Source organism: Drosophila tropicalis, unplaced genomic scaffold (genome assembly GCF_018151085.1).
Source record: "Drosophila tropicalis isolate 14030-0801.00 unplaced genomic scaffold, ASM1815108v1 contig_878, whole genome shotgun sequence".
Classification (NCBI taxonomy): Eukaryota; Metazoa; Arthropoda; class Insecta; order Diptera; family Drosophilidae; genus Drosophila; species Drosophila tropicalis.
This window is the reverse complement of record NW_027173374.1, coordinates 919,179-946,635: the sequence shown is the minus strand read 5'-3', so window position 1 is coordinate 946,635 and position 27,457 is coordinate 919,179. Positions and strand designations below refer to the sequence as shown.

Genomic DNA, 27,457 nt, shown 5'->3' with positions numbered 1-27,457 from the left:
CACAGTTTTATGGGTGGGCGGAGGACTCGTCACAGATGTGCGGGCGAGCGCACAAGCAACAACTAAATTAAAATTTACAGCACTTAAAATGAAAACGTGCCTGTTTTATTAAATCAATTTTACGATGCGAGGAAAGGGCAATGGAAAATGGAAAATCTTGTTGTAAAACTGAATTCTGTTTCTGTTTTTGCTGTTGATTCTGCTTCTGCTGCTGATGTTGCTGGTGTTGTTTTAAAATAAATTAGACATTTAATGATGACCGCAGGCTGTTTGTTGATTGCTCTGCTCTGGACTCTGGACAGGACAGTTCAAATCACGCCACGCAATGCCAGTGGGGCTCTTGGTTTCTCTCTCCTCTGTAAAGGAGAGTAAGAAAGTTGCGCATTTTTGCTGAGATTTATTTAATTTAATTGAAGTTTTATTGGACTCAAACTCAACGTTGTGGAATTGAGCAATACAAATAAAAGAGAATGATTACACTTTCAATTGAGTTAGAGAAATGCAGCGCAAAATTATTTGTAGGATTGTCGTAAATCTCACAAAAAGGACGAAAAGAGGAAAAACAACAACAGCAAAAAAAAGGGATGAGATGGTTTTTCAATTTTCTTTGCTTAAACCATCTGTGGCATTCATTTATCTCTCAGTCTCTCTACTTCCATAGTCTTGCATGCGGGTAATTGAATTAGAAAACATTTAGAGAGATGAATAACAAACTAAGAAAACGATTTTATCCTCTCTCTCTCTCGTTGGGTGTCTTTCTCCTACGAAGTCTATTTTTTCTTCTTCTTTGCCATAAAGGCGATTACTTTCACTTGAGCGCCTTTAAAGCTTTCGACACTTCTCAGGACGTGCACAACTGCAAAGAAGGACATCAAATGTCCAACGTTTGCTAATGAAAATTAGAAAGAAACTGCGTCCCTAATGCAGGCAAAAAGAACAATGGCACATCAACATCAACACACACATGCACTGGGGAAATGTAGACAGTAAAAAGAAAAAGTCAAGTAATAGTATGAAGAAAGCCCAAGTGGGAGAAAACGAGAGAGAGACAAAGAGATAAAGCCCACATACATTTGGAATATGAATTTCAATTTATGCCGCCTTTGCCTGCACATGTTTAAGAGGTACACCCCAAGGACACACACACACACACATCCTCATACATGCACACTTTAGGGGTCGACTGGCTTGGATGGCTGGCTGGCTGGCAGTCTATCTGTCTGTCTATGCCAACAAATTGCAGCCAAGTCAACAACCTTTATAGCCAAGTTTAAGGTAAGGTAATAAGCTGCAGAAGGCAGAAGGCAGTCAAGAATAAAAGAAAACATTGTCCTTACACTTGAAAATAAAATGGTATGCATATATAAGAAGGTTTATGACTTTAAAAAAATTAAGCAAATAAGAAAAACATAAAAGATCTCAAAAATAAGAAAATATAAGAATTTAAAGTTAACTCTTAAATATGTTAAATGGATTAGTCTAACGAAAAATAGTTTTTTTTTTAAGTGCATAAACTACTCTAAAGAGAAGAAAACACACCACATGTTGTGTGCCCAGTCTGAGGTCCTTTTGAGTGGATTCCTTAAGGCCAAGATGCATATGCATAAAATATGTGGATACATGGTAAAGTTGAATGAAACTTGGCAGTCTTAACGTGGCTTTAATATGTCCTTTCCTTAATTATTTCAGCGACAGCAAATGCAATGTCTGGTCTGACTCAAATCATATTAAAAGTTTTTTTCTCATTCTCACCAAAAGACAAAAGTGGAAAGAGAGGAGGGAAAAAAATTAAGAAACTTTTTGTACGCCGCAAAATGAACTGAGAGATCTCACTCTGTCGCTCGTTCTCTCTGCTTCCATTTCCTTCTAGCTAAGCTGGCCGAGTGCCTTTGTTTGACTAAGTCTCGCATTAACGGACCAGGATGTCTGCAGGACACCCCCTAATTATTATGCTATATGCGTACGGGGCGCAAAACAAACGCACAGTTGGAATGGCAACCAGACGACTACAGAGAGAGAGAGAGAGAGTGCAGAAAAAAAGAAAATATAATAATAAGACGAACTTAAAGGCAAAAGGGACTTGGTCCTGGACATGAAGCAAAAGCGGCAACTGGAACGGGCAACTCTCTTTCTATCTCTCTCTTCTTATGACTCTGGCTCTGTCTCTGTTCGTTTCTTTTGTTGGAGTATTCCCTGGCTACGCATTTTCGATTTCAATACAAATAAACCAACTGGCCAGAGAAAGCTAGAAAATTGGCAATGGCAGCCGCAGAATGTGATGGAAAAAACTTTTGCTTTTGCTTTCAGCATTCAGCACTTAAAAGCCACACAACGAGCCAGAACGGCTAACAAGAACAAGCAGCAAACTACTACAGCAGCAACAGAATTGGCAGCAACTTCAAATGCAATTAAGTCTCTGGGCCAGAAATCTCAGCTGGGCCAAAAGGAGCTTGCTTGCCTTGGAGTGGCCCCACAACAATTTCATGCGTTTGGCCAAAGCTCAGCTCAATAAAAATTTTCAAAGGACTTGAGTTAATGCCACACACACACCGATACACACCCGCACACACACACTCTCTGCATTCCATCCTTCTCTTCCACTGCATTCTGCACTCAACTCAGAATGGTATTAAAAAAAAAAAGGCACGGAAAAGGGAATACGGCAAGGGCAAAAAGAATGAGTAAGAAAAATTATTATTTCACATTTAGCACGTAACGCACATAAATCCTTTTAAATAAACGTTTGGCACGTTTTTTGTAAAATATTTTTTTATTTCATTCTGCGAACGCGCCAAACCCAATCCTCAACTCGGTGAGAATGAAGACCATGTCCACCAGGCAGCCAGGTAGTCCGCGGCGAGTAGACACTTAAGCCTTATCCTTGCCACCGCCCAACTGGGCAGGAAAAACCCTGAATTTCTTTTTTAATTCTTTCGTCTTCTTGCTCAAAAAAAAAGACAGATGGAAGCGAAACATTACTTAAACAGAGAGAGTAAGGGAGAAAAAGAGACAGCGATGTAAGGACAACGAGCAAGGATTATGGCATCAAGACTATCCAGGAGCATGCCAATGGGCATTGAAATTAATCACGCTGCATTATTGCAAACGGCTTGCTGCTAGCTGCTGGCTGGATGCTGGACGCTGATGTTAATGTTAATGGTGACACACTCCCCAGTGGGTGTGGCAATTGCCGGCCCTTTAAGTTGCTTTTAATTGAGCAGAACCAAAGTGAAACAAAACGAGCAGAAAGAAACTGTAGCATACTTTCCAGTAGGCGGCAGCTCTTTTCCACTTGTCTGCCACTAATTGCAGACGTTTGCTCGCCTGCCGCATTCATCATTCCCCAAACCAGCATGAAAAGAATATAAAAAATATAACAAATTCATAATCGCCAAGAAGAATATGCAAATGAAATGCAAGACTGTGTGGCAAGTTATCTTTTCTTCTGCTGCATTGCAGATATAAAACGACTGAGACTGAGACTGAGACAGCGAGACTCTGACAGAGACTGAGAATGAGACTAGGTCTCTGTCTGGACCATAACGACTGACACGTGAAAAGTTTTTAACACGTACACATAAAAATTTACGAGTTGCTGCTGTTGCTGTGGCCTAGCTGGTTCCTTCTTTTTTTGCCTTCATACTTTGTGATTTATTTGCCCTATACTTAAGGTCTAGAATTTACTTGCAGAGGCCCCATTGCTTTAATTTTTATCACTTGGTTGGCTGGTTGGTGGGTTTTTGCTGGCTACTCTCACCCTCTTAGCCCTAAAGGTGCGAGACTACGTAGCACGCGATAAGGCCACCACTTGAAACCGGCAACCGCAAAGTGGAAGAAGCATAAACCTAAAGTGGAGGAGAAGGAATAAAAATTGAAAGCAATGCACAAGGAAATGCAAAAAATGACACGAAATCGTTAAGCGAGTTGTAGTACGAGCTCTCAGGCCTGCAACTCAGACCAAATAACAAGCGTGCCCAGGCAACGGAAATGCTTGGCCCCTGCAAGTAGGCAACATGGAAGAAAAAACAGCGGCAAGTGCGGCGGCGATAAGCGGTCGCCAGGACAAGTCTTTCACTCCTTCACACTCTTTTTAAATGATATGCAAAGAAATATATATACATACAAATATAAAAGTGTGTGTGTCTTTGTGTGTGCCTGGATACTTGGCAACCCTTTTTCGAAAAGGTAAACAAACGATACTTTTCAAGTCTAGTTGATGATTTACGGGCGCTTTTCGAAAACGACAATTGAAATTTATGAATTTGTCTCGAGGAAAAAAAGCGTTGAACAAAAATCGATAAGGCAAAAGTGTAAAACCCCTTATCGCAGGCATATTAGGATATATCACAAGGACAACCAGCAACCAACAAGCAGCGATGACAGCGATATGACAGGGATCACAGGCTCTATTCATAGGAGGGCATGGATATGGATGATGTTGCATAAATTTCAATTTTCAATGAAAACAAAAAAAAAAAAAAAAACTCGTAAAAAATGCGGGTAATTTGCGTTTTTCTCTTTACGCTTTTTACATATTTTTTGGCACTCACATATTCTCTATATCCATCTCTCCCTCTCTGTCTTTCTCTTTCGCTTGCAGCGTCAGTCAGTCATGTGTAGACACAAAGAGGCCAGCTACCTATACCTTACTCCTGAATGACTTTTCTGCGGTTGATTTTAAATTGTCTACTTTTTTTCGGTTCAAAATTGTCATATATATGAAAAATGCATAAAAAATACCCTTGATGTGAAACAAGTGAAGTGAATGGGGAGCGGTGGCGGTGGCAGTATCGTTTTTTGGAATGTGAGGTTGCATGTTTGTTTTCTGTGGCATGTTCACATGCCTTAAAGCTCCATTTATATACTCGGTTTTATTTTTTTCTGTTGCCATTTCTCCGAATTGAATTTACCAGTTTATTTATTTTTCAGCTGATTGATTTTTTTTCCTTTCAAGCAATTGCTGGGGCGTGTCTCTTTTCGGAATATATGAAAACTGTCTAGGGACATCAGAAATTGAAAGGCTAATATGTATACCCTGGCGGTTGCTTTTGAAGATAAAGAAATCTTCTAAAGGAAGCTTTCATCATTAAAAATAATTATCTTTTCCCATGTGAGCATTTGTTCTATGATCTTTAATTTATATTACCCTATCATTGGGTTAGAGCATTGAAAACCCGCGTAGACAAACATTTCCTGACATTTTAAATATTTAATGCAATTCCAATTGCGCGGGAATTTATAAACACACACACGCGCACACACACTTTACTAAAGACTCCTGAACGCCCAAAAATATGCAAAATATTGTGCATGGCATTTATCACGACTTGCCCATGATTTATTGTATTCAAATTAAAATTGAATGCATGTCCTTGTGTCCTTGTTTGTCGATGGTGGGGAAAGAGTTAAATTATGCTAAGTGCAGCAGATGGCTAACCAAAACATGCCACACATGGCAACAACTAACAAACCATTAAAAAACTAAAACAACAACAAAACAAAACTGCAAAAAACTACAAAAAACAGGAACAAACGAGCAGATTGAAGCTGCACTTTATATACCCTTACAAATTGGATTAATATATACTATATTTCATTACTATCTTTTGCCAACTTTAATTTCTACCTCGGCTTATTTATATCGGTTACTTTGAGCACCTTCTAGTCGATGATAGTCGATTGGTAGTCGGCTAAAAACTAATATGCCCATTGTGTAAGGGTGTTTAAATATACGAAAATGCATTAAATTCCATTTAAAACTAATTAAAAATGTAGACAAGCACTTACGCTAAAATTGTTTATCATAGTTATTGTTGTTAGGGCTTTTTTTATGTGGCACTTGAATTATGTTTTATGTTGTGTAATGAGCTTACCTGCAATTAGAAGAATAAATAGAATAATGATTACTTTTATGGTCAAGTAGTTAATAGTTTTAAATCAACTCCCAAATCACCCAACTGCCTATAAGTTTCCTGCCCTTCTATAGAAAGCAACAAACTCAAGTGGCAGATGAACTCACCGTATCGGTCATTTACTTAGGGCCCAAAGCTGTCAACACTTTTGCAGTTTTTCACATGCCGCAGGTAATTTGTTACTCATGACCAACAAACTGAATGTCCCAAAGAAAGAGAGAGAGAGAGAGAGAGAGATGGATGACAACCAATATACAGCTTGGGAAATTCTAACAACAATAAACAACAATCTCATCATGAAGAGGAAAACAGGGAGTGGGACTGCGACTTGGACTTCAACTGGGACTGGGACTGTGACGGCCTCTGCCTCGTCTGGGACATGGAACATCAACAAAAGTCCCAAAGGCAAAAACCGTACTAAAAAAAAAGAAAGGCAAACTCGGCCTATAGTCATAGCATTTGTTGTTGCATCTTTCAATTTAAACCTTTTTTTCCGTTCAATTCATTTTCGTTGCGTCTATAAAAAAAAATGTGTAAAAGAAGAGTAAAAACCGGCAGGCAGGAAAATTGAAATGACATAAAATGAAAATTCCAGTACGTGCCACAGACAATATAACAATCTCAAACCCAATCCCAAAAGCAAACCCCAAACTCCAGACTCTAAACCAATAATATCCATGGGGAGTAATCGGTCCTTCTTTGGCCTCCTCTCTCTCTCTCTCTCTTACTTACTCGTTCTCTTTGTTTGTTTCTCGTTTTCTCTAGCTCATGTGAGAAAATAATAATGAAAAAAGTGTCCAAGCAATAAGTAATCGAGCAAGCATCCAAACCGATGGGTAAAAGCAGACAACACACTGGCTCCTGGGTCCTCTCTCCATTTCAGGGAGGGGAAACTCCACAAATAATCGAGTTACAAAAGGCAAGCAAATGTCACAAGTTGTCAAAACTTTATACCTCTCCTCTCTTTCTACCTATCACATCTCTCACTCTTCCTTTCTTTAGATCTTTCCCTTTATGTTCGCCTGATTCCATTTAGCGCCCGCACGCCAATTACAATGACAATGAATAATTATTATACGAGGTCCAAAGACCAAAGAACCAGACAGAAACCGGACAAAGTTGAATAGGAATTTTAATGGCAGCTGCAGCTGCTACTGCAACAGGAAAAAAAGGGGCGCAAATTGTTGGCAGATTAATTTTTGTGATATTTTAATGAAGACCTCAACCAACACCCAGTCATCTCCTAAGCAATTCTCATTCCTTTTTGATCCAACGTCCAACGTTTAAGGCGGCTTTTGTTGTGCAAATTTTTCTTTTCGAACAATTAATGGCATTTGCTTTGATTTGGCAAGCCAAAATGCAAATGCGAATTTGCAAAATTATATTAACAATGGCTTTAATTACATTCCGAATGCCCCAAATGAAAAGGAGCTCATTGACCAATTTAATTGCCAAAAATTTACCCATATGCACAAATTAATGTGACAATTGTGCAACATTGTCGCCCCAAAATGTGAATGATGATAATGATGATAGAGAGAGACAATTATGCCAATGCCATGATATTACATTGCAGCACGTTCTAAGGCCTTATCCGAAATCCCCGTTGACAATTTTCGCCATTAGGTGTTGTTTAGGGTTGATGGGTGAATAGAAATGCCAAATGCTAGTGGGAGGATGGTGATTGAGGTGCTTGCTTTCTGACATTATATCAATTACTCAACATCAAGCAGCAGCAGCATCACTGTGTGCCACCACCACCATTACCACCATCAGCAGCAGCAATCAACCAACCACCGATGCCACTGAAATCGAGCATTGCAATTGATGAAATAATTTGCTGCACTGACATTTTTGGTTGCCACTGATACCATCATTGATGATGGCTCTCTCTACACTGGCATTGCCTGAACAGATGCAGACAACAAATTGCCATTGATGTAATGCGGCACGGTAACGCCCTCTCACCCACCATCCCTCGATGGTCAATAACACAGCTGCTGTGTGTGTGTGTGTTCGTACATATTGCATATGCAATTCGTGATTTGATTTCTTTAGATAATTTTGGTTTTAACATGTGCATGAATTTTCAGCATTCCCCAGAGTGTTGTTTTGAGAGCATCACACACACTTGAAACCTAAAACAGGATTTACTAAGTTTGTCATTTGATGATATTCAATTCAAACTTAACAATAACTTTCTATCATTCGGTTTTCATTAATTTTATTATTTTTTTTTTTTTTTATTTTGGCGCTGTCTTCTAGTTGTCAAAAGAAAAAACTTGTTTAGTTTCTCTGTTCTTGGACTGCAATTAAGAGTCTGGATCACTTTGAATTATTTCTGTGAAGACAAATAGCGCACTTTTTTTGTAGTTTTTTTCAAGGATTTTTGTTATAAAATTGTGTTTGTGTTTGCCTTAAAAGTTATCATTTTTTTTGGATTTAGTGTTCTGTATGAGAGTAAAAAAGACCATTTTTTTTCGTAGAAAATTGTATGATGTTAAGTTGGTAGTGGAAAAGTGTGTGTGTTTGGTTGGGCGTATGTGTTTGTGTGAGTGTAAATGTGTTTGGAAAATATTTTCATATTTCCTTTACTTTCTTCCTTTTTTATGGCCCTGCTTTTTGCTTTCTTTTTGCTATGCTATTTTTATTTTTTTTTTTACATTTTTCTACGTTTTATAATTTTTTTTTACTTTTAAGAATTTTTAAATTTTTTTTGAAATTTTTATTTTTTAATTTTTTGTGTGCTTTGCATTTGATTTTTGCTTTCTTTTTTTTTTTTGATTTTTTTAAAATTATTTTTAATATGAAGCTATTTTTGGGTTAATTTTTATGTTTAGTTTTTTTTTTTTGCGACCAATTTTTTTGCGTCTTTGAAGTGAAAATGAAGAGAGAAAATTGAAGTATTTTTGATTTTCTTTGGTCTGCTATTTTCATTATGTGCTTTTCGCGAAATCGTTTCAACTGTGAAGAGAAGAATCTAAATGTAAATTTCCTATTTAATTATATCTAACGTAAAATTTAAAGATGTAAATGCGTTGTGCCAATATCAGCAGCTACGCTGATCGAACTACATAAAAACATGACAACCTTAAATTTTTTTTGGTTTTTTGAGGCTCTTCAGCAGGAATCTACAATGATAGTTCTGTGAGTTCTGCCTTGAAAAGAAGATCTATGCTAAGCTAGTGGGGGCTCGGCGGCCACATGGTCATCAGCCAGTTGATTTTTTGCTGTAGTAGTAGAAGTGGTAGATGAAATGTTGTCAGTGGTTATTGTGTTCTCTGTAGTATCAATGATATTGGTAGTATCTGTGGTGTCGGTGTCGACGGTGGTAGTGGTTGTCGTGGTCGTGGTGGTAACAATTGTGGGGGTGTTGGTGGTTGTAGGGACGCTGTTGGTTGGGCTCACAGATTTCTCGATCGATTCGCTAGTGGTGTTCTCCTCCAGCAGCAAGCTAGATTTCTGCTCATCTTCAGTCGTTTCCTTCTTAAAGTCCCTCCAAACCAGAGTAGAGGACTTTTCGAACATTTGAAAGGACTGCTTTGGCGAGGGTAAAAATAGTTCACTAGTTGAACCCGTTCTGGATGACAATTTCACATAATGGCCATCCAAATCATGTTCCGAGTCTACAGTCGGCTGCATACTAATAGTTGGTCCATCGTAGAGCTCGAATATAGAATTAAGATTGCGTGTGGCTTCCAAACGTCTGTAGCTGGCGAAAAAGATTGCTCGAATGCGATCAAATGTAACTGGGTCATAGACCGAGCGTGCCGTATTCGTTTGATCGAAGGGCTCCTCGATGCACAACTCGTTCCATTGATGAATATCGTTTTTGGCCGCCTTCGAGCTGCGGCATATATCCACAGGCAGGACTCCGCCCACACGTATCGATATAACGTATTTGTTGTACTCGAACACGCTGTAATAGTGCAAAAAACCAAGCAAGAGCTCACCCAATGGCTGGTGATTATCCGATTGATAGGGCCCAATTATTTCGTTCATGTCCACATAACCAAAATCATTTGGCTGCAATAGACCAAATTTCTCCGGATACAACTTGTGCAGGCAGGGCAGAACCGGTGGATTAACACCGGCCTGAAGATAGTGTATAACCATCAACATAAGGGAATAGCTAGATATCGTCATATTTTTGGCATTATTGATATTATGATGTTGAGCCCATTGTTTGACGGTCAGCGCAATGGGGCGAACACGCCATTCCAACTGCGAGTAGCAGTAGAGCAAATGAGTATTACGAATGCCCACCGAGTTATTGAAATTGATGTCCAATTCGACTTTGTGACGGCGATCGGTAAAACGTAGAATAGGCACACGTGCTTCGATTAAATTGAAATCTTGAAACATCTGTGTGTTGCTCAGTAGCTCTCGCATTAATTGCAAATGATACACTGCCTCCATGCGTGGATCAATATTTGGATTGGTGCAAGCCAACATACAGATATCCATGTCGGAACATTTCGAACCGAAATACGAGATGGATGACCCCACCAAATAGAGGCCATACCTTGGATACGTGTCCTGTTTGGCAAAGGAATACAAGAATTTATTGTCTCCATCGCAAATATCCAATTGACTTGGAACTTACCATAGTTACAGAGTAAATGGAACGCCACAGACGCATTTTGGTCTTGTACAGTTGGCAGGTTTGCTGTGCATCGACGAATTTTTTCCATATACCCAACGATAAACGATCCCATTTGCTACGACTGGGCACTGTGCGTGGCGGACGCTTCATTTCGATTAGTTTGGCCCGCAATAGGAAACGGTCAGCGGGCGTATAGCCAAAGAACTCGCGCCAATAGCGATTGTGCATAATAATGGGCAAATCGCTATCAGGCGATTCGTCCTGCATGTTGTTGGTGTGGTAAAGTTAGAGGACTTATTTTGGGAAAATCGTTAAGATATAACCTACCATTATTATGTTTGCCTTGGCAGCGGCAGCAGCACTGCCCATTGTACTTTTGCTAGAGCACGCCGAGGGACTGCAGGAGAGGGCCGAAGCCTCTGACGAGTCATCATCCGCATCTTCACTAACCGAGGATTGGGCTTTCTGATCCTTTGCCAATTCCACTGGATTAACAACATTCAGCATATCACCACAGCAGTTCAGAGCACGTGGCGTATTTATGCATTTATAGCCATTACTGGGACCCATTTGACTTTTTCGCTCCAGCTCTTTAAGATTATGCATATCGCCATAGGGCACCAAATTTGGACCATTTAAATCCGGTAATTCTGCACTCATTGCTTTGGCAAGGCAATCGACTGTTATGTGGCGCACCAGGGACTCCACCGATGTATCACTCAATTCGCTTTCGGAGTCGCAGCTATCGGAACTGACTACAAAACTTCCATAGGACTGACCGTCATCAAACTCGAGTCCACCACACAGAGAGCCGTCTTGCGACAGCAAGCAGTTATCCATTTCGGACATATCTTGTTTGTAGGCATTCGGATGGTAGACACCATTTTGTACATCCATGGCAAGGTGATAACTATGAAAGTCCATATCAAGCGGCTGCTCACCCTCTGGAGTGGCATTACTGCCCATCAATGGATTGCCATTGCCATCAGTTCCCATATCAACATGTCCCTGAAACGTATACATCATATAGTGATGATGATGATGATGTGGACCAACTGGCTGATAGCCATAGCCCTCCATATGACGGGATTGATAGTAGCGCGATTGCTGGCGGCTCTGTTGCTTCCCGTAGTCTATAGATGGAGATTGCTGAAAATTGGTTGACGGGAGACGACGCACTGGATTATTCCCGATAGGTGGTTGATATGTAGGCGATTGAACTTTTCGCTCCACTTCGGAAGTGCCACCGTACCGAAAGCGATTGCGATAGCTGCGCTGACGATGCTTGTGCGGCGATAAGGATGTATTGGAGCTAACACCATCAACACGTCGCTCCAATTGGGACTTTGACGATGATGTGGAGAGTGAGCCCGATGAATTGGAGTTTGTTTCTTTGCACTGTATATTATATTTGCCACGTTTTATGCTCTGACGTTCGCGTCCGCGTGGCTTAAAGACTGACGGCTGATAACTATTGTTTACTTTTGAATTATTATTATTATTCATATTACCATTGTTGTTGTTGTTGTTGTTATTGTTGTTGCTATTAATATAATTACTATTATTATTTTTATTATTATTACTATTATTAGTATTATTATTACTATTATTATTATTGTTATTACTATTATTATTATTACCATTATTATTATTATTATTATTGTTATTAATATTATTTTTATTATTATTATTATTATTCGCGCTGTTGCTGTTGGCCTGATGACTGCTGCTACTACGACTGTTCGTATTCAAGGTCTGAGCTTGATCGCCGGTATTGGAAATTCCATTCGAACTACCTGTATTCTGCTGACCATTACGTTGTTGGCCAGATCTCTGGTCAAAAGACTGCTTGAAACGATGGCCACTTCCGTTGGCATCATTCAGAAGTCCGCTGTTGTAAAAAGATTTGGACACAGTGTGCCCTGGACCAGATAGCTGGCGTCCGCCCATGCCATAGCGATCACGTGATCCAGTAGTTGCAGTACGGTCAAAGGTATGTGGCCGCCATGATGGCACATGATGGCCATTACAACTGCCAGTTTGGTTGGACTGTTCTGGTACTGTTTCCGTTTGTGGCACCTCTCTATCGTTCTCAGAATGTTGCTGCGGTGATTGTTGCTGCTGTTGCTGCTGCTGCTGCTGATGCTGTTGTTGATTGTTGTTGACTGTTGTTGGCGATGTCGAAAGAGAATTCGGTGATGGATGACGACTGCCACGGGAAACACCTGGTGAAGTTGACTGATTATAGTAACCCGGATAGACGAAACGTTGTCCACCATACGCTTGCTCGAAACCCATTGGCATCATGGGAAACCCATACTGTGATGAATAGCTCTGATTGTACGGATAGTTGCGATCGAATTGCCAAACCGCATTTTCTGTATGCCACAAACGCCGTTGTGTTCCGTTGGGTAGAAATCCCGGATAGATATATGGTGGGGATGTTCCATTATTGTTGCCAGGAGGTAATGTTCCCGTGTTTAATCCTCCGGCTGCAGAGCTGCCACCTCCAACAAAACGATTATCCGGCGTGGTGCCTCCAGAACATAGCGGTCTTGGCGAAACGCCACCCATTCCCATTCCCATGCCCATATTCATTCCCATCCCCATTGTATTCTGCAGCAGTGGTAGGTGAGCCAGCGACTGTGACGGCGGTGTGGTACGCATTGCACGTGGTGTAATCGATGCAGGCGTCGGAATGTTCATGGTAATGCCAGCCATGCTGGAGCCAATTGTGTAGAGAAACTCAATTGAGTATTTATAGCCACCTGGTGGACGGGGAAAGGTACGGGCGCTTGCTGTTTGCGTTTGCCTGGATTCACCCCCCGGCTGAGGGATCTTGTATTGGTTTTTTTTCGTAGCTCGTGATCTCCTGCTCTTCCGTTTGCAACTTTGACTCGACTTTTGCTTCCAAATTCTTTTGTTGAACTACAACCGATGATGCTTGGCTATTTGAACTCACACTCTTCTCATTGGCATTGATATCGACAATATGATGACTTACTACAGATACTGGCTGCTCCTGTTGCTGCACAAGACTCGAGGGCATTCTACCAGACACTTGCTCCTTCTCCGGGAAATCGCTTGGGGGTTCTGTCACTGATTTTGTTGGGATGGTGGCTATAGTAGTGGCGGTAGTATTAGTAATCGTAGTAGTTAAAGTATTATTGGAGGTGCTTGTCGTAGCTGTAGTCGAAAGCAGAGTTGGAGCTGGAGTCGTTGCTGTGCTAGCTGCACTTGCCGTCGCTGCTAGCGCAGTGGACATTGCTACCAATGCGGCTTATTACGACCCAAACGACATATAGTTCTGCGTACTATATACGCAAATACAAATTGTGTGTTCTTTCTGTGCCTTCAAAGAAAGCAAAAGCAAAAAGCTGGCAGCAAATTGAAAGCCTGTCGTCAGGCCAAATGCCAACTTCGTTTATAATTTTCTTTTTTTTTTCGTATTTTTTGCTCTCTTACGAAGTGGCGAAACGAAAAGAGCGAGAGAGGGAGAAAGAAATAGAGAGACGGGGGGAGAAATGGAAATGTTGGAGAAACCTTTAGTGTGCCGCACTCGACCAATTCATTATGCAGCCTTTTTGTCTTGTTTTTGTTTTTGCTCACACGACTCTACCGAATGTATATGTATGAGTTAAATTTGGGTTTTTGTTACTGTTCTTGTTCCTTTAAATAATATTCTTTTTCACAATTAAAACAAAAATTTAACACAATTTTCACTAGGAGCACAAGCACACTACACGTCCGGAAAAGAAAATGCCTGTCATATAATTTAGATACGACAACAACAATAACAGTGTTGAAAGCAGAGCTCTCTTGCTCTCACACTTTCTCTCTCTACCTTTTGACACTAGGAAAAGTTGAGCAAATATATCGATAGCTTTTTGACTATGTCTTGACATAATGTGACAATTAAATAAATATATGTAATTAAATGGATTTTTTTTCGGCAAAAATCAAAAGAATTCTTTAGTGTCTTTGAAGACATGTTTGTAACTCTTTTTAGAATTTTCCCAGAGGTAAGTACATGTGTGTGTGTGTGTGTGTGTGAATGTGTGGGCTTCTTTCCACCCACACTTGAGCCAAATTCTTTGACGCATCACCCACACACACAGAGAGAGACTACATAATGGCAAAACACAAAAGACGCACAAAATGGAATTTTCTAGCCAAAAGGTTGACACAATTTCCAACAGAGCAAAAAAAGGAGAAGCTTCAATCTACGCCATCCACTCAACATAGTTCCATTCTGTGTGACATAAAAGCCATAGGAGAAAAGACATCGGCAGTCAGTCAGTCAATCTCCCCCTCTGAAAATTACATTTACAATTTGATTTGCTTATGTAAATTATGAAAATTGCCCACAAAGAGTAACCACAAGTAAGATTCGATTTGGCGGCTTAACGAATAATACCAAATGCAGCCAAATCCAAAAAAAGAGGAACAAAAAAGTGCCAAAAAGAAGAGAAAGAGAGAGAGAGAAAGATTGTTCATTGCTTTTTTGTACTGTAATTTGAAACAAATCAAATTTATTGCCCAGACGCACAGGCGCCGCCCGCCAATGGCAATTTTCAGATGCGGGCAGATGCGGCAAGCATATGAAATGAGAATGAAATCCTGGCCAGACCAAAAATACAGAGATGGAGTTGAAGGAGTGTACCAGGCGAAAGGGAATATGCTATTTGTACGTGCATATTTAAAAACGGGGAGCGGGCGGGCACATATTCTAATTAGATTTATAACGCAACAATAACTGTGTGTCTGTGTGTTTGTGTGTGTGTGCTTGTGTGTGACTGGCAAAAGATTTTTCCGAAAATTTAAAATTTTTGAATTATGGTCAGGAGCAGGAATGGCAGAAGGGGTGGACCGTTCAAAAAATAAAGATAAGCGCAACGTGAAGAATCAGTGAGTCATGCCGTATTAGTGGATTTCCAGCTATCCCTATACGGTCCAGAGACCATGCCATGGATTGCAGGCAAAAAAAAAGAGGGAATAGGATGGAATGAGGTTGCGAGACGCGTGTTTCAGATTTTCGATTTAGCACACACACCTCCTCCTCTTCTTCTGACTCACTGGGAAACTACGACAAAAAACACAGAAGGAAAAAAGTAAAAAAAATTAGCCCAACAACGACGACAAAGTAAAGTTTCATATTACATGCAAGCAATTTGGCAAATAAACTGTCAGCAATTGGGTCGAGCAAAAAAAGAGAGATGCCAATGAAGAAGATGCCAATGGTTCTGTTTGGCGGCTCAATCGATGCCAGGCTCTCTGAATAATTCACAGACTGAGAGAGACACAAACTCGCCTTGAAAGAAAATGGCAAAATATGTGTGCAGCTTGACTGTCCCCAGGGCACAACGCACAATAAATAAAGCTGGGCAGGACACGGCAATGGCAAGGGGATTCAGAGTCGTCTGCGTGGGTCGTGGTTCTAGTGTGGTATGTCCTCAGGGTTGGTTAGTCCACGCACACACACACACACAAAAGGGGCTACCACTCACTCACATTACCTATCCTTCAGGCTCTTAGTGGTTGCTGATGGGATGGTGGAGGAAATGGAGAAAAATCGAGGCAGCTGAAATTATCACGAAGCATTGCTTTTCATTCGCATTTGCCGATCCAACTTTACTATTCGCTACGCAATGAAATTCGAAATTCGAAGCAAATAATGCGTGACAGGTAATTAGATTATACTAATTTTGCCTTTTATTAGGCAGCCGGGTAGAAATGTTACGCTTAGCGCATTTCCTCAATTTTTGGTTAATAATTTTATTAGTGAGTTGAGTCGTCGTTGTCGTCCCCCCTCCACCATCACTCTCAGGGGAATGCTGTCGACGCAGTGTTGCAAAGCGCCTGTCAAAATCTTGCCCGACAGGCGACACACAATCCAATGTCGCAATGCAACACTGTGTAAGTATGTCAAAGTTATCTGATTGCTACACATGTAACGTGTTCTCCCTTCCCCTCTCGTTTTCGCTCACTCGCTATGTGGCTATGAGTGTGTGTGTGTGTGAAGGAAATATAATTAATAATTCATAGAATACATACGATTGACAGCAAAGTTGAACTCTTTTCCTCTTTTTTTTTTTGGGCTCCTGTTTCGTTTTATTTATTTATTTTTCTGTCCTCTGAGTTGGTTTGGTTTTTTTTTTACATTTTTTATTTGCACTCATAAATTTTCAATTACATATGCGAGAGAGTTTGCACGGCGGTCGCGCTCTCTCTACCTCTCTCTCACACTCTGTCTTTTTATCTTTGTGTCTTTTTACCTCTTTGGTCTTTGTTTTTTAATTTAATAAATTAATAAAACACCAAACGTGACAACACTGGCAACAGCCACGCGACAACCCATCAAAGTGGCAAAGTGTTATTTGCATTTTTAATACACCTTTGCTGCGTTTGGCGTAAAAATAATTATCAACTGAATTGATGATGAGGCAGAAGAGGGAGAGAGGTACCCCAACAACACACAGATCTGCCCAAGGGAAAACTCCATTACATACCCCATAGCCATTAGCCCGACACCCATGTTAATTGAATTTGTTGTTGAATTTTCAATCAAAAAAACTGACAACTAGAGAGGAAAATAGTGAAATTTTTCTTTAAATTTCACTTTCAGTTTGCCGTTAATTGCAATGGTTAAAGACTAACAGTTTGCAAAGGACGACAGTGGCATGTGGGTTTATGCGGGGGGCGGACTCGAAAAAAAATGTTTACTATTCCTTTTGGCACACTTTGCAACAATGGGCTGAGCGTTTCCTGGCGCACCTGGACGCAGTTAACCTCAATTATGTGCACAAAGAACAGGCGAACCAGCTACCAGACACTCAGTCAGACAAACAGGTAGTATAACCCAACCCAACCCAAGTACCAACTACTAGTACTAGCCCTCTCTTGCGTCTCTCTCTTCCTCTCTTTTTGTGCAGTAGTGAAAATATTTAAGGAATAACAGCAACAACAAGATAGAAAAAAATGCCATGAAAAATCTTAAAAAAAAAAAAAAAAAACAACACAAACGAAAAGCGAAAAAAGAAAAATGAATGAAAGAAATAGGGAAATATGAAGGGAAAAGTAAGTAAGATGAAATGTTGCCGCAGGCATTAAAATAATAAGGATAAGGAAGCGGTTGTTAACCACGAAACCGCTCAAAAATGAATGAAAGCCAGTCAGTGTTGGATATGAAGAGTCGGATTGCAGTCGGTGTTGGAGTTGGAGTCGCAGTCACAGTCAGAACCGGAGTGTGACTCCGGGAATGGCCTGTGGTTCATTATGCGTTTCCTGTTTGCATAAGCCAACCTCAACCAACCATCCATGGCAGCTCCTGCCCGGGGAGTTGCTAGTTGTAATTGTTATACGGCTGGTTGTTGCTACTGCACCAGAAAAAAATATTCCTATCCGTGTCCCATTGTGTCGAGCGTTAAATTTGGAAAGTTTGCCCTGCAATGCCCCGTGGCTATTGACAAAAAAAAAAGAAGGAAAAGTCCACAAAAAAAGTAAAGTAAAATGTAAATTACAATGCAGTCATAGGCAAGAATTTTCATTAAACTTAGTTGCGACTTGAATAAATATTGAAAAACATCGCCCACCCAATATTAACCATTAGCCAAAACTCTTTGACCCAATCTGATAGGAAGGCGGCGGCAAAGGAGGCAAAAATAATGGCATAATTATGACTGGCAACAAAAATTTTCCATATGAATGAATTTCGCACAATTATGCTCGCGTAGGCAAGCCAGCCAGTCAGTTAGTCAGTCAGCCAGCCAGCCAGTCAAAGACTCTGAGGTCCCGTCGTGGCACATGTCAGCACATGGCATAGACGACGATGAGGTTGATGAGAATGCTGATGATGATGATAATGACGTGGACGACGACGATGATGATGGGTGACAAAGAGGAAAAGCAACTTCATTCACAATTAAGCTAAAAATATGCCAAAGACAGCCGTTGCGACAATTTGTGTCGTCTGCGTAGGTACAATAAAATTTATTGTCAAGTGCAGTCACAACATTCAAACAAATAGGACATAAGAAATTGTAGAAGCGGGTGTTGGAGATGGTGCTGGTAATGTTGGTTAGGTGTATCACAAAGATGAATGGATGGGAAAAACCTGGGAACCTGGTGAAGCAATGGGATTGAAAATGGGAAAGGCGGAGTCATGCTGTCGCTCACTCTCTGTGCAACTGGCAGCAGCAGGCTGTGACGGGCAGAGGAGCAACGAAAAAAAAAAAACAACCAAGAGAGAGAAGAATAACGAAATCAACAACGCAATCTTAATGAAGGCAATAATTCAAACAAAATGCAAAATTCCCTTAACAAACTGTAGGAAGTCGTCAGCCAAGTCACTCACTCACTCGCTCGCTTGCTGTGTGAGTGGCTGATGCCTCATTCATTTCGTTTTCCAGCTACAGCAGACTTGAAGACCTCCGCGAGACACAACATTGAGAAATTGCCGCCTAGTGTCGACATGCTAAGAAAAATTCCTTGTCGAAATTAAATTTTTACAAAATCAAATAAAATTCAATGCGTGCCAACGGCATCCACATCCACCCATCCACCTCTTCCTACGTACTCCTACTCCTGCTACTGCTACTCCTCCCTGTTTTTCTTATTCGCGCTCTACCTATTTTACCTCCTCGCGTTGGCAGCAATTCCCCTGACATTTCTCATATTAATTAGTTTGTATTTTTGGCATACAAAATAAAACACAAAATTGTTTAACATTTGCCCTGTAGCACATTAAGTGGCAACATTTGTCAATTTGCGTTTTGGGTCAACTGTGAATCTCTCTTTTACCCTCCCTCATCCTTGGCGGCATTACCACCGCTTGGGCTCTGAGCCCAATCCCAAGGCCCAAAATGTTGTTCGGACCGTTGTGTAGTTAATGGCAACACATTTGCCTAAATAATGAGGCACCGGTGTATTGCTTTGAATTCGATTTGGCTTGATTAAAAATATATTTCATTGTACAAGTTCCTAGTGGTTGTTGTAGTGGTGCTGCCTATAGTGGGTGGGTGGTTTTAGGCATCTGTTTGCTGAAGCAGCTGAGAAGCTAATCAGGCAAATGTGGCACAGTTATGGTAAGGTGTACATTGGTTAGCTGGCAGACGGCAGCATTAGTTAGTCCAATGACAGAGACAGATGATGGAATTATGTAAGGGTCAACTGTAAATTATCTGCACCGAAACGAAAATGTCGGACCTTAATCCGATTTAATGTGTTCTGGGAGACACATCGACTAACTGATTGACAAATGATCAGAATGCAACAAAACAAGCAAATGCTAAAATTGTATTTTGATGCTGTTTGTCATTTGAAAACTGACGGCCAAAATCAAAGCTAAAAGTGGATTCAAATATTGATATAAAAGCTTGAATTATGGACTTTATCTTTGAAATCGCATCGGTTCTAAGTTATAATTAGTTATAAAACATACAATTAAACTAGCTAACAACTAATTTAGTTATCATGCCAAATATTCTTGGTCTTTAATTGAAAAAAAACTCTTATTCCCATAGGACAATGATCTTTAATATCGTTTAGTTGGAAATGCCGATGGACAGCTTCTTAAGCTTTTCCGTTTTGTATTCGCAGTCTTTGCTAAACTATTGCATTACACATTCTAAGCAGCTTAGAGAGTAATCCCCTTTCTCTCCTCACTAGCCAAAACTTTCTTAAAATCAACCAAGCTGAACGAACAAAGAAAAAGATTCTGGTAGTAGTAGTGTTAGTAGTAGTTTCTTGCTCACAAAGAGTGAGTGTCCCATTAAACCACTCATAACCCAGATACTTTGCAGCACTTCAAAAGGAGAGAAAGAAGGAGAAAAAAATGTATATAAGGAAAAACAATAAGTAAAAATGTCAAGGAACGAAAGAGGATGAGGAAGGCAAGGCAAGGCAACGGGTTGGGAACGACAGCTTGTTTGGCCGGTACTTATGCCAAATGCGTTTGCGATTTGTGTCAATAAACGCAGCGGCAGTTGCAACTGAGGAGCAACAGCAGCAGGAGCAGCAAGCGAGATAGAAAGAAAGAAATTTCTATTATCTGTGCAAAGTGTGCGCGAAATTGAAATTTGCAGGCTGTGTCGTCCTTTGGCAAGAGCGCAAGCAGTTGGGGATAGAAAGAGCGAGCGGTGGCACTGCTCTAAATTTTCATAGCTATCCCAGTTGATAAACTCTAATATGACATTATGGGGTAGCAGCAAGTTTTGCCTTTGCCTTTGGCTTCCTGTGCAGCAGTGTCCTGTGTCCTCCATGGAGGAGAGGGAAGACGCCTGGGCTTATGCTAGCATTTTGTGAAATTGCATTCGAGTTTGCTTGCTTGCTTTCCTGCTCGTCGCGTTATTGCACTGGGGAACAGCATCAACATCAGCAGCAGGAGCAGCAACAGCAACAACATGCATAGGAAAACATGGCAACAAGTTTACAAACACATTGCGGTTTCGCGTAAAAGTCAATTACCATTTTAACTGGCTGTCGCTACTATGACTACCCCCAACTCCTACTATACTAGAGAGTTGATCCACCTGCTTCCCCCTCCCCATCTGCAATTCAAACCAATTGAAACTCAAACCAAGCCAAGCTATTGAGTCAATCAGTTGGTAATCGATTTTGTCTGGGAAATCGAAATCGCAATGGAAATCGGTCTGGTCTGTTGCTTGAGGTTAACAAATATGCCGATGCTTTTTACGCACAATTTTCCTTTGGCAAGTTGGCGCGTTTGCGAAATTGAATGCAAATATTTATTTTTTATTTGCAGCCGCAACACACAGTCAGTCACAATTTCCAATGGTTGAATGTTATTTGCCACCCGACCCCACCCCTAGTCCCTATCCCATCCTCTCTCTTCATTCCGACATAATTAGACGACGATGTAAATATGTATGTCTGTCTGGCGGTTGTTGAGTTCTTCCGTCTGTCTATCTGCGGATTCCAATTGCAAATGGAACTCGACTCGACTCGACTCATCATAGATTTGTTATAATATTTGCCCATGTAAATTGCCTTGAGCCACAGACTTGGCCAACCGTCGTCGTCGTTGTTGTTGTTGTTGCCGTCCAATCCTACAACACATTCATTTATTGCTGGGGCGTCAACCTTTTCAAGTATTATTCATAATTGAATTTTCATGTTTGCCACTAACATTTATGAGTTAGTTTAAAAAAATTCAAAAAAAAAGAGAGGGAATAACAAAAAATATGTATGAAAAAAAGCCAACAACAAGTGTTTCAAACACAAAACACGCAACGTTACGGAAATGCCAGGCTAGTATTTTAGTGGGCAAAAGTTCTTCTGGGGCTCTGTTTTAATAACATAATTGAAAAGTGGCTGAGCAAGGTAAATGGAATGCAGCCGGCAGCTGGCTTTGATTACATACACACACACGGACACACACACACAAAGACACATAGAGCACAAGGGATTGGAATTGAGGGTTGAATGTTGTTTTGCTAGTGTTTGGAGGATGGTCGCGTGTTACGACGCCTTGTTAACATGCGTTTGTCCTTTGGGTGCCTCGGTTGATATTAAGCAGTTACATAGCAGTTACAACAATGCATTTCAAAACTGGGGAGTTGTCCTTATTACCGTAAATCAATAAGCAAACAGACACGGCCACAGCTCCTAGACAATAAAGCCGATTGACAGTGGAAGGAGAACCGACGGGGTCTTATAATTAACTGCAGTTTTACTCATCGTTGAATCAGGATGATGCTGATGCTGATGACAAGAGGAGCAGAGCGTACACAGTCGAATGAGTTTTGGCCATCAACATAAGCGAGATATTGATTCGTTTCTCATTGCATTCTGCTGTAAAATTTGCTGACTGTCACCAGAGGACATTTCTCTTCTCTTTTTTATTTTTCCCATGAAATTATCATGCGTTGACTTTCCGCCCTTTCATATCGAAAGACGGGGAGCGGAAGCATCACATCCAGATGAATAATGAGCATTCCGCGTTCGCTTGGCGCAAAATTGCAACTATTTTGCATACCATTTGAAGCATTTTAATTTGAATTTTCTTTTGCAAGTGATCAGTGCTGGACAGGAGCCAGAAGAGCCAAAAGCGCGCCCCAGCTAAGTTGGATGGCTCCTTCACCTAATGGCGTTGGCTGTAGTTGTTGGCAACATTAAGGATAATTGTTGTAGTTAGCATGTACTCTGGCATTTATAATGTGCTTCATTTATTTCTCAAACAGCTTTTTCTCTCTCTCTATCTCTATGGCTGTGGAATTTTATATTTTCTTCTTTTTGAATTACTTCACTTTGCATATTTTGCTTTCATATTATTTAAGGAAAAAATGTTGATTATGCATTCTATTACTGTGGTCGAAGAAGTCAATGTGGGAGAGGCCATAACAGTATTAGGTATTAAATTCTCATTGACGTAAGTGAAGTCTTCAGAAAATGAATCGTTTACCTGTAATCTTTACCTTTCATCAACTAAAAATGAACAACTCTAGCCAACACTTAGCCAATAATGGATTTCTGAGCTCGTTAATTGCACAGCAATAAGTTCACAATAGTCCAATAGCTTTTGGTTCATAACTAGATTGAGTATCTCTACCGAACGCCTCCTCTTACATATCATAATTTCAACAGTGCCAGTCAGCAGACAGACTCAAAAACTCAACTAACAGACAAACAAATTGACGTGCCGACACATAGACTAATGGACATGGGACTACATTTCACTACACCAAACGGTAGCAACATTCACACAAGAGCGAGGGTTGTATGATGCTATTCTCCTGCTTTTTAAACAACAAATTGCCAGCTCGTAGCAAAATGATAGACAAATGCCAATAGATAGACAAAATGGGAAATGGGAAAAGAGAGAGGGATCAGCAAAGAGGGGCGAGAACCCAAAAAATAAACTGGATATAGAGACAGAGCATGAACGAGAATAGCGCGCTTTATGGTAAAAATTGCATAAATAAATCATGTTCTAATATTGCACTTGCCCTTGCAACAATCTGTCAAAATGGGAGCAAGCTTCAGTCTCAACCATATCACTGGATGCGACCGCTGGATGCTGGATGCTGCTGCAAGTGCACAGACAATGCCATCAGAGTGAGCAACATTCTGAGTGACGGAGGACTGAGGGACTGAGTTCCTGGCATGGCAGTGGCAAACATGGCGTGAATGAGCGCGCACAAAATGGCGTTTAAGGCCATAAACAGCGCCATCAGCGCAACAGCAAACTGGCAACGCAACGCAACGCAGGAGAAATGAATCTATGTGGATGCTGTTGATAAAGAAGAGACGAGCTGTGCGAACATAGAGGACAGATGGGCAAACCAATCGATCCGTGGTCATAGATAGCACCCAGAGTTATCCCATACATACAAACAGGATGAAAAGGCGATGCGACCTGCTCCTGTGCACTTGCTGCACTTGACAATGCCCAACGGCCGACGGGGCCAAACATCCTACTACGGAACCAAGGGATGGTCGGTCATGGTGGCCTTCTCTCTGTCCCTCTCTCTCTCTGTGTGTGTGTGTCGACCGCTTCTCTGACTAACTGATTCGGCTGTCTGTTTTGGCGCTTAATTCGTCACTAAATGAGATTTTTTGCTGTTCCTGTTGTTGCTGTTGCTGGCTCCGGGTGCAGACCATTGTTGTGCGCTGTCGAAATTGCTATTTTGGAAGTTTTGGCATGGTCGAAAGGAAGGGTTTTTGGTTGCTGGTACCGCTGCTGATGCTGATGCCGTGCGGTGGATTTCGGCATCGTTGAATATATGTGAATGTACGTGGCCGTGGCCATTGCTCGTTGCTGTTGCCGTTGCCTGGCGCCGACAGTTGCAGCCACTTTGCAATAACACAGCGTGAAATTGCAACGCCAAATCGAATCAGTCCGCACGGGAAATTCGATTTTTCTCCTCTTTTTCTCTCTCTCTCTCTCTGTCTTTTTCTTGTGTTTTTTGTCTCTTTTTGTCTTTTTTTTTTTGGATGCTACTCCTCTTTGCGGGCAATCAGACAGCAACAAATGCTTGTCGAATTTGAAGTGAAACCGAAACAGAAACCTGACCATAGCCATACACTCTTTGGAAGGAGCAGCAATTTAAGGAACACAAGTTTTTCGGTCAAACAGTTGTTAAAGGCAAACAGACTACAGGATAACAGCAGCAATACGTGATGGTCTCATTCAATGGGACCATTCATCAGCACCAGCTCTAGCTCTAGCACTAGTGCATAATGAAATGAAATTACAAAATGGATGGTTGATGTTGCTGCTAAATGTCTGTATATGTATGTGTTGCATGTGTTTTGTAGCAATTTTTGCATAGTCTGTTGCTTACACTTGCGCGCTATCAATCAGGCACACCCGTTGTTATTCTCCTTCCAACTCATCATATATTCAGTTTCGTACTCTTTTGTTGCATAAATTGCTTATTTATTGTTTAATGGCCAAATACGAAAAGTAGATGACGTGTCTGCGGTGTTTGTTAACAACATTTCAAATTTGTTTGTTGGGGCCACATTGTTCCGAATGTTTCGATGTGCAATTGCCAAACAGGTGAATATTCAAATTCAATTCAGATTCGAGTGTCTATTGTTTGACAGATAGTTTTCGTCCAAAATGGAAAAGCATCAGGAAAATGTACAGCAAATGAAATGCTAAACGTATTGTGCTTGATGAAGCGGTAAATGAATTATGCAATTTGCAAATGAAATTCATGTAATTTTGTGCATTGGCGAAATTATTCTGATTTACATTAGATAAAAATTGATGAAACTGTGAAAAATAGGTTAATATAACTAAGCAAAGTGCACCGAAAGTCGTAAAAGTAAAAACATTAAGATTCTGAAATAAATTAAGTTGACTTGCAATTGGTTTATAGTGTGCTGATTAACTTTTAAGAGAGGGAAAGCGTTAAAGTCATCAACTAAGCCAATTAAATAATAATAAATGACTGAAACGTGTTACAATTTTATTGGATTTTTAAATAGAATAATAACTTTTGAGATTTATTTACTTCTTCCTTGTGTTTTAATGGCAAAGTAATAGATTTCCTGCTTGTCTGTCAATTCACAGTTGATTTTCCAATCTACATAGTGTCATTTGCATATACAAGTCTGAGGGGAAACCGTTAAGTCAATAACTATGCCACAAAAGTGGCATCATCCTCATCTTCAATCCCATTGCCATAATCATCTTCATCATCATCATCATCATCATCATTATCCAATTTTGGTCATTCTTTATGCCAATCAACAATAACAGTAACAACAAACACACATTCATCTCTCTCAGGTAAGTGGGGCTTGCCAATCAAATGGAAACCAAGTCCAACTGCATCTTGAAAGTGGAAGACAACTGAAGCTAAAGGAGACGACATCGGCAGGCAATATATACATACATACATATAAACGATATGCAAAATATGCAACAGATGCCATCGTTGGCAGACTTCTGACTCCTGTGGCAGCCTCCTGTCGCTTTGCGCCCAATTACGCCTTCAAATTGAGTGATAAATGTCTTGAAGATGGCACATAAATAAACTTGAGTTAAATTTATTACACAACCCACACAAAGACTTCATAAAAATGCAAACTAAATGAACTATTAAAAGGCCGCAGCAGCGGTAAAACATGAGAAACAAACGAATAAAATCGAATAAGTAAACAAACCAAAGCCAAAAGCCCACGAAAAAACAAAAAAAAAAAAACGGAATTCAAGCGCAGACAATTGAATTGCATTGCAGAACAAACAACAAGATGTGGCAGGGGCAGATAGAGGCACAGGGACTGGGACAGAATAAGGGAGGAGGCCAAAAGAAAGAGAGACAAACGCGAATGCGGTGTGAGAAAAAATGCAAATAAATGCGCAAATAAAATGTGCAATCAACTTGGCGGCCGATGGGGTCTGCGAGATGTGGCGGGCAAGTATCCAAGACGAAAGTGTGAATGTTGCGCATGCGCAGCCGCCGCAAGGAAGAACACAGTGCGCATCAATTAGGCCGCCAGGAACGGCCATCGCAAACGGCAAACGGCAACAGCAACAGCTACAGAAACAGCAGCACGAACTGCCCCAAAAGATAAAGCAATGCAATGGACAACTGGCAACAGAATACACGGAGGCTGCAGCAGCCAGCCACACAAATGAATAAAACGTTTAGATAAACAAATACAGAAGAATGCTGAAATGCTGTTAAAAGCTACAAAATGAAGTGGCCGTTGGCGGCAATGGGATGAGAGCATTGGGGATTGCCTCCAAAATGGGGGAACTGTTGCCCCTCGTCTCCTTTACCTTGCTGACAGCAAACCGGCAACAATTTCAATGAACATGCGCGCACACAGTTGAAGAGCAAACAAATTTATTACGCGCCGTTTGAACAGCGCATAAATTTAAGAGCTATCCCTGGTCCACACCAAGTCACCCTCCCAAGTCACGCCGAGCAAGATTAACATACTTGAGGCCAAGAGAGAGAGAGAGAGAGACTTCGACTTTGACTCTGACTCTGACTCCGTCTCTGATTCTGATTCTGATTCTGTGTGTCTGTTTCCGACTCCTTTTCAAAAAAGATGGAGGAGAGCGAGCTCGCATCCCAATCGTCCCGATCGGCCAGCTTTGCGTGCAACGTGCAACGTGCGTGATTTACAAACAGCGCCACATTTGGCAAACATTTACGGGAACTTGTCTCTGAAAACTACGTAAAACGATTTAAAGCTGAACACGAGCAATTTGTGGATAGGCTGGGCAATGGTAACTCGTTTGGTTTTACTTTGAATTGAATTGAATTGAAGATTGGCTTCTCCTCCCTCTTTTGCTCTTGGTTCTTTTTGTTTTTTTGGAGAAGATTTGGGTTACGTACCTAACTGCCCACCCGCTGCTTGGCACGATGCTAACCAATTTATGTAGCCCCATCGACAATTGATTGTTGATATTTCGAATTTGAAATGATTTTCCGTTTCTTTCGTCCGTATAAATATT

General features: G+C 40.8%; 2 protein-coding genes and 1 long non-coding RNA gene across 10 annotated transcripts in view; 1 reads left to right on the top strand and 2 right to left on the bottom strand.

The window, feature by feature from the left end:
* Positions 1-27,457, bottom strand: part of SKIP (Shal K[+] channel interacting protein) — a 160,274-nt gene that overhangs the window by 60,364 nt on the left and 72,453 nt on the right. The gene's annotated exons all lie outside the window — the stretch shown is intronic.
* On the bottom strand, positions 8,120-14,280 carry Gld2 (GLD2 poly(A) polymerase). Of its 2 annotated transcripts, none has more exons than XM_068301061.1 (4): positions 14,062-14,280; positions 10,846-13,638; positions 10,519-10,779; positions 8,120-10,451 (listed from the first exon to the last, which is right to left on the bottom strand). In XM_068301061.1, the coding sequence occupies exons 2-4, from the start codon at positions 13,237-13,239 to the stop codon at positions 9,090-9,092; spliced, it is 4,017 nt and encodes a 1,338-aa protein (XP_068157162.1). In that variant the 5' UTR covers positions 13,240-13,638; positions 14,062-14,280; the 3' UTR covers positions 8,120-9,089. The 2 variants fall into 2 exon arrangements, with proteins under 2 accessions (XP_068157162.1, XP_068157164.1); XM_068301063.1 differs by having other exon boundaries at positions 14,128-14,279.
* Positions 16,053-18,133, top strand: LOC137585106 (uncharacterized). Of its 3 annotated transcripts, XR_011033524.1 has the most exons (3): positions 16,053-16,203; positions 17,144-17,367; positions 17,451-18,133. It is a non-coding gene; the product is annotated as an uncharacterized lncRNA (long non-coding RNA). The 3 variants fall into 3 exon arrangements; XR_011033525.1 differs by lacking the exon at positions 16,053-16,203 and having other exon boundaries at positions 17,104-17,367; positions 17,454-18,133; XR_011033523.1 differs by lacking the exon at positions 16,053-16,203 and having other exon boundaries at positions 17,104-17,367.